Here is an 8,318-nt window from a genome sequence, read left to right on the forward strand (position 1 = left end):
TGATTAAAAAAAATCAAAATTTCTCTAAACAATATGTACATATTCTTTTCTGGAGACTGTATAAAGTTATTTTCCACTATACGAATATTAGCGGCTACTGACGGAGAACAAACCTCCGCCATAATAATTATACTCAACATTATTCTTAAAATATTAATATTACTGATTTTTGTGACATTGAATTTTGAACTATTTATATTACTGCTTTTCATAAAATAAACTAAAATTTATGTAAAATACTTTGTGTTATTTTAATTTAGATTCTTCCCCTTTTTGAGAAAGCGGAGCAGAAAAGATAAAATGTCGTTTCAGAAATTCTCATCAAAATTACTCCAAAATTCAATGATAACGGGCATTCCGAAGATTGTGTCTGCAAACAGCCTTCATTTGAAAGTATTGCGCACTTTGTTTTTCTTTGTTTGCGTAGTTGGATTTGTTCTCCAGACTTGGGAGTTTATGCAACTCTATAGGCGATATGAAACTGTTGAGAGTGTTACAGTCAGAAACACTGATAAGTTTGAGCTACCGTCTTTCACCGTATGTAATGATTATGGGTAAGAAAATCATTTAGTTTAATTTAATTTCATTATTGCTAAAGAAAGAAATATCTTAATATAAAATATTATGGTATATAATAAATTTCATTTTGAAGTCAAATTAGTTTGTATCACCAAATGTGAAATAACCACCATAAACGGGATTGCTAAGCAAGGGCGCCGGTAGAATAATATAAAAGGGGGTGCAACCCTCTAACAAACTACCCTCCCATCCCCCCGAAAGAAAAATTAAAATATTCTGCTATTACATTTTGTTTTGTTATTATGTATACTTTCATCTGTTCATTTTTTCAAGATACATTTCTTCATTGTTAGCAAGATATTTAAAAAAAAGTACGAATTTCTTGTACTTGCAAATTTTGCCCAGAGGCGATCGCGCTGGCATAGCTACTGACTTTGAAACACAAATAACTACAAACAGTAGTTTCGTATACTAACGTGTTTGTGCACGCTTAACATTGGTATTTATTGTGTTGATGAAGTTTTACAGTTGCGAGAAGTCAGTTTGTGTTATACACCTTTGTTAAACTGAATAACTAATAGAAAATATAATATTATTTACATTTTATTAAATGAAATTTAAAAATATAGCTTAGATATCTGCCAAGTTTGTGAATGCTCAGTGTGCATAAGAAAAGAATCAAAGATGACTCAGAATTCATTGAAAAAGTTATAAACAGATTTGGACAGCAAACAAGACGATTACAATTCTTGTTTGATTAAACAATTTTTTAATTGCTATGTATCAATGATTACTTAATTATTTGTTTTTCCATAAAAATATGTTCAATAAAAAAATTTTATAATTTTTTTTTCTGTATCTCTTTAATTGTTGAAAAAAAAGAGCCAGGGGGTGCAAGTGCACCCCCTTGCACCCCGCAGCCGGCGCCCTTGTTGCTAAGCGATTCCTTTTCCTCAATCCTCCTGAATTAGTTTCCGACAACCACCATCTTTCGTTAACAGCCGTCAAGCACCATCTGTTAACGCCTGTAACGGGAAATCACTTTAATTATCAAGTATTGTCAATTATCAAGTTCTAGTTTTATTCAACCTCCGGATTGTTTACTTCTAAGAAATATTAACAATTTAAACATTGCAACATTCGAGTACCAGCCTGTGACGAGCTTCATGTTGTTTTTCCAAGGTTCAGTCGTAATATGGAATAACCCTCTTTTGCGTGTAAATATGCTATTTTCATAACTTTTGTGAATTTGTAATAGTTATACGTGATTACTATCAACTGTTGAGAGATTCGGTAATAACAACTTAGAGATTTTTTGTTTCAACAATCAAAACGTTACTACAGCGTTGCTTTATATAGGCTCATAAAAATTTGCGAAAATTGAGAATTATGCATCGACTTACATAATTTTCAAGTAAGTAGAAAAATCTTGCCTATTTTGCAATTTTTAAAAATATCTAATAGCTTCTGAAATATTTAAGTCATTTAATCGTTCTAAAGCCCAGATAATTTTTTACGGTAAAATGATTGATGTATTTTAAAATAATAACTTTGCATCAAATGCAAGGCACTTAAACTGTGGCATTTTCTTTATTTTCTTTGGCAAAACAACTTCAAAAAACACTTCAGAGTGAAAAGAAAACTGTTGAAGAACTGTAACCTCATTAATTTGAAAGAGTTTTCTTCTACATCCACCTGCAATTACAATATTGAATGTTGAGTTTGAATTTAAGATGTCTATACGCAGAAAATGCATGCGTTCTTTTCTGCCAATCCTCTCCTAATGTGCTTCGTAACTGTGTGACTCTCTGTGTATGTCACGTATCCATAAATGAGTCAATCTCTGATCCACTGATATCTAAATTCACATATATCTTGGGAGAGCATGTTTTTTAAACAATTTTTTATCTATCTCTTATAAGTAGCAGCTGAATAAAAGTCGATTCAGGAGTGCTCTAGGGTCCCGCAGTGAACTGATCGTTAAGACACGGTTCCCAGCAGATCACCGAAGTCAAGCATCACTGGCTACGGTAAGTGTGCGGGTGGGTAACCACTTGGATCAGCCTGTGTAGGGACCGAGGGTGTGCGGCATTGGTCCTCGTTAAACAGTTCTACCGTAAAGTGCTCGACTTCGCGTGCAGGTCGTCGGGCTACCGAAGCGGGGGTGCCATCCCCTCTGCAGAGGATCAAAATTGTGATGGCATGTCTTCGGATCATCCTCAGGGATGTTTCAAAGACCGTCGCCAATAGCCCATTGTGCAGCTCTAGTGCGACGGAAATGAACAACAACAACAACTAAGGAGTGCTCCAGGTAACGCAAAAAAATGATTGTAGAAAAACGGTTCCCAGTAGAGCACTGAAGTCCAGCACCACTGGCTACGGTCAGTAAGCGAGTGGGTGACCACTTTGATCAGCTTGCATAGGGTTAAAGGTTGCATGGTATCGGTCCTCGTTAAGCTGTTCTACCCTGAAGTGCTCGACTTTGTGCGCGCATGTCGTCTGGCTACCAAAGCAGGGATCAAAATTGCGATGGCATGTTTTCGGATCATCCTCAAGGATGTTTCCCAGACCGTCACCAATATCCCATTGTGCAGCTGTTGTGAGACGTAAATAAAGTAACTACCTACATTATTGATCCAGGCTTTTTATTTCTTTCAATTTCAGCTGATGTTCGGTGTTGTCTTCTTTTGTAGCACTAATTTCACAAAGTGGCGTAAGTGAATAAAAGCTATATTTTCTAAGTAAAAATTAAAGCAGTTTTTGAAATGGAGCCTAAGCCATAACCGAAAAACCGACATCGTAAATTAGAAGAAAGCATATGGTTTTGCTGATTTCTATATTAAATGATCAATGTTGGGTCTCGTTTGTGAATGACAAGACAACGGCAGCTGTATGGAATAAACTCTACTCAATTTATGAGGCTAAGGTCTGTCAAATACTCACTCCAACGGACGATCCCAACTACAATGAAGAGGAACCGAAATGTTTCCATGAGACAAAACATTGATAATGTTAATAAACTTGTAAATGATCTTTGATGAAGTGAACAACTTTGTTCAGATTGTTTATCTATTGATGTCATTGCCACAAGAATAAAATGCTGCTTTTTTAAATTTCGATTTCTCAGGAACTATTTGACAAATTTCGTTCAAATTTTGTATTTTGCAGTTTAAAATTACATTCCTGAAAATGATGTAAACTATTTATTACCCTACAATTCAAACCTTTTTTAGCCTATTATTAAATAAAATAATATATAATCACTAAAAGTGATATTTTGCATGAAATTACCTAATTTTATAAGTGTGTTCGAAATTTCTCAATGCGCTTAAGAAATTTCGAGATATGGCGAAATATACAAAAAATAAAACTAACATTAAGGGAGTCCAAGCTTTGAACCGCTCGTCGAACAAACTATGGAGACCACATTTCCCAGACTGCGGCGGCATTTTGGGGTCAGAAAACTGAATCCGTAAAAGAAAGATATGTTTAGTCAGAGAAAGTACGTTTTTGTATCTAATTTCGTAACTTTATATATCGTCTGCATTTGTTAATTTGCATAATAAAGGTCACTCCCTCAAACCATTGAGATTGAGAACTAGAAAGTGAAGATCCGATCATTAGTTTAAAAGTAATTGGCTTTTCCCAGGTTGGATCCTTTCCTTCACACTGTACGTATATAGGTGTACGTAATATGTACTTTTCAACATGTATTGTATCTATTTGCGTACATAAATATATTGCGTGTGCATAGAATATGCATGGATACAGGCTCATAAATTGTACATACAGCATTGTACATCTATACATATGTGCTTGAAATTTATACATGTGTACTTATAAACAAATTGCAGCTTGTATTGGTATCAGAAAAAGAAATCTAGTTAAAAATTTTAGCAAAGTAGCTAGTCGAAAAGTTGTCAAAACTTTGATTAGATAAATTTTTCTCGTAACGTTCGGAAGCAATTGTAACTTGTACTGTCTCTATGCACATAGCAGCAATTAAAAATTGAACACACTAGTCGGAAAGCTGTTTGAATTGTGATTGACAATAAATTCCATTTTGTTAAAAATTATTATTACAACGGTTGGGAAATTATTGAAATTTCAATTATCAGAAGGCATAGAACTGCAGTCGAAATTTAACAAATTTAAGTAGTGGCGAAAGTTGTGTGGATGTTAATTATTATTTGGCGATAATAGGACGATAAATCTTGCTTGTTACTGTCAGGAAATAGTTGAAACTTACGTTTTTGTCAAGATGAAAGGTGGTGTTGCAATTTTAATTCACGTTTTAGTTTTAAATTAGATGGATAAAAAATTGGTTGGAATTTTAAATGATGATAAATTTCAACTCGCAATAATATGACTATGAATTCTGTTTTTACAGCAATAAGAAAATATTGAAACTTGTAGCAACACCCATCATAAAGCTTTAACTAAAATTGAGTAGTTCTAGCTAATTTAAAAGTGTTGATAGTCACAGTTTGACGAACAGTGACATATCGGCGATATCAACCTATCAACGATAAATATCGTACTTCATTCTGCTAGTAGTACCCAAAAAATGATGAGAACCTATAAAATCATCCAGGACAGAACTCCCTCAGTTGTATTTTAGGTACTCTAGCTAAACTTAAAATGTTCGAAATTTCCATTGACGATTAACTCAATATTTCGTTAAAAGGACGATAAATTCTATTTTTAACGATTAAAAAATGATTGTAACTTGTAATGTTATCCAACATAGAATTGCGATTAAAACTGTAGAGTTCTAGCTAATTTTAAAGTGGCTGTAATTTTGAATAGTGATAAATTCCTTTCGACGATAATATCGTGACAAATTCTTTAAGTAACAGGAAAAAAAAAGATAGGAATTTGTATAGCTATCCCCTTCAGAGCTTTAGTTAGATTTTTAGCACTCAAGTTAGATTTAAAATGTTTGGAAATTCGATAAACGATAAACTAAATTTTGCGATAAAATGGCGACAAATGTTGCTGCATTCATGATGAAACAAATTAAACTTGTATTGTGTCCGAAATGGAGCAATCTTACTAATCGGAGAGAATTTGAAATTTTGATAGTAAGATTTTATTGTTACAAACACAAAAGCAATTGAATAAAAACGTTACAGAAATGCACTGTCGCATTTAGGTACCTTGAGTGCAGCATTGAGTGCACCTTAAATTCGATAAAAATTCCCTAAATTCTACAGTGAAATATCTTTGTTTAGGTTTCAGACGATAATTCAATTTCTGCAATAAAAATTTGTTTAGAGCTGATGTCTCAATATCTCAGCCATTTTTGGGGGGGAAATGAAATAAAAGGTCGAGTTTGACGTAAATGTCACAAACTTATAAGAAATCGTGTTGCCTTTAAGCACACTGACCTTATTATAAATGGGACGCCTTATAATAAATGTGATGCGGTGAAGTATGCTGTCAATTTTTCAGGGGGTGCTATGAAATATTCTGGGAAATTTTTTCCCCAGTTAATAAAAACCACCCTAGTATGCACAGAAACTTTTACTAAATAAATAGCAATCTGTAATAAATGTCAAAAATTTGTCCGAGCTGAGAAGAAAATAGTATTCTAACAAATATTTTGCAATATTTTTTTTTAAAAAAAATGTGTTTTTTCGTCTTTTGTTTTTAATCTTGAATATTCTTGCAAGCTAGTGCATGACTTTTTTCTATTAATATTTTATACTTCATTATTTATTAATTTTTTTACTCTTTCATGCGAATGGCAAAGCGGTATTCCTTACATGTTCATTTTTTTAGCGCTTTAATTACAAACAAAGTTATTTTTTTAATAATTTTTAATCTTGAATGTTCTTGCAAGCTAGTGCATGACTTTTTTCTATTAATATTTTATACTTTATTATTTATCAATTTTTTTACTCTTTCATGCGAATGGGAAAGCGGCATTCCTTACATGTTCATTTATTCTAGCGCTTTAATTACAAGCAAAATTATTTTTTTAATAACTTTTAATCTTGAATATTCTTGCAAGCTAGTGCATGACTTTTTTCTATTAATATTTTATACTTCATTATTTATTCATTTTTTACTCTTTCATGCGAATGGGAAAGCCGCATTCCTTATATGTTAATTTTTCTAGTGCTTTAATTACGAGCAAAATTATTTTTTTTAATTATTTTTAATTGTTTTTTATCTTGAATTTTCTATTAATATTTTATACTTCATTATTTATTAATTCTTTTAGTCTTTGATGCGAATGGGAAAGCGGTATTTCAAACATGTTCATTTTTTCTAGCGCTTTAATTACAAGCAAAATTATTTTTTTAATTATTTTTTAATTGTTTTTAATCTTGAATATTCTTGCAAGCTAGTGCATGACTTTTTTCTATTAATATTCTATACTTTATTATTTATGAATTTTTTTACTCTTTGATGCGAATGGGAAAGCGGTATTCCTTACATGTTCATTTTTTCTAGCGCTTTCATTACAAGCAAAATTATTTTTTTAAATTACTTTTAATTGTTTTTAATCTTGAATATTCTTGCAAGCTAGTGCATGAATAGTTTTGCTAGAATGAGCTTTTTTCTATTAATATTTTATACTTCATTATTTATTAATTTTTTAACTCTTTAATGCGAATGGGAAACCGGTATTCCTTATATGTTCATTTTTTCTAGCGCTTTAATTACAAGCAAAATTATTTTTTTAATTACAATAAGCAGTCAAATAATTTTCGAAAAAAGTCTGTTTGGTTATCGGAATCATATTTGTACCTAAATATAAAATCCAAAAAAAATTTCGAAAAAAAGATTGTTTCATTCATATTAAAAAATTTATCAATAAATAGTTTTGTAAATTAAAAAAGTTTCAATCATAAATAACTGTTATTCTCAGATCTATATAACTGCAAATTAATACAAAAAAATTAAAAAATATATATTTAATTAAAATTTTGCTTCAAAAGTATGAGATCATCAATTCTTTATTAATTTTCATGCAATTAAAAGTCATTATTTGATATTTTATGCTGACCCGCATTCCTGTATTCATTGTACTCTGAAAAAAACAGCAAATTAAGAACGCGTCCTCTTGTTGGTTTATAACAGTGGTTACCAACTGATTGCCCGCGGGCCACACCCGCCCAGCGAAGCCTTTTTTTGTGGCCCACGAACTAAAATATATTAGTTGTCATTTTTTTGCTAACAATTTTCATAAAAAATCTATATGGCTTTAAAGTACTTTTCTTCGTTAAAAAAAAACCGAATTTCTTCGTTTCTGTGAAATTTAACATACCAACGGAGCAAAAAATTTATTTCTCAGGTTGAAATCTACTTCTTATTTCAATTTGTAATTCAATACTTTTGCTTTGCACAACTTGATAAAAATCTGACAATAATATTAAATGTTCCTTCAAACATAAAAGAGTTCTATGCTTTGCTGTTTAACTGTCTTAAATAGCTTGAAAGCCTTTGCCCTAACAAATTAAACAAAATTCTGTTTTTCGAAGAAAATATTTGATGAGTTTTATACAGGCGCGATGATTGTTCAGAGAAACCACCTATTATTCCTCACTTTCCTGAGATCAAAAGAAAAAACTATAATAAATTATATTTGTTTGATTTACAGATTTAACTCATCATCCATTTGTGAAGATGCGAGATTTATTGAAAGATGTCATTTACCGGAATTTATGTGAATGTTTTTCTCAAAGATATTGCGAAGACGGTGGACTTTCGGACGATCGTACTGTAAGTACCAAGATTTCCGTTTCAAAAGATGCACGTTATATATATATATCTATTAATATTTTATA

General features: G+C 31.5%; 1 protein-coding gene across 2 annotated transcripts in view; it reads left to right on the forward strand.

Annotated features, from left to right (window-relative positions):
- The first annotated feature begins 260 nt into the window (after positions 1 to 260).
- LOC122271888 (uncharacterized) overlaps positions 261 to 8,318 on the forward strand; it is a 53,610-nt gene continuing 45,552 nt past the window's right edge. The window contains exons 1-2 of one of the 2 annotated variants that reach the window (XR_011636842.1): positions 261 to 554; positions 8,132 to 8,253. Coding sequence is in view for 1 of the 2 variants with exons in the window: in XM_071181290.1 (XP_071037391.1) it covers positions 476 to 554; positions 8,132 to 8,253 (201 nt within the window). In the remaining variant the exon portion in view is untranslated. The remainder of the gene's footprint in view (positions 555 to 8,131; positions 8,254 to 8,318) is intronic. The other variant, XM_071181290.1, reaches the window with a different exon arrangement.

The sequence above is a fragment of the Parasteatoda tepidariorum genome, chromosome 5, assembly GCF_043381705.1.
Source record: "Parasteatoda tepidariorum isolate YZ-2023 chromosome 5, CAS_Ptep_4.0, whole genome shotgun sequence".
Lineage (NCBI taxonomy): Eukaryota > Metazoa > Arthropoda > Arachnida > Araneae > Theridiidae > Parasteatoda > Parasteatoda tepidariorum.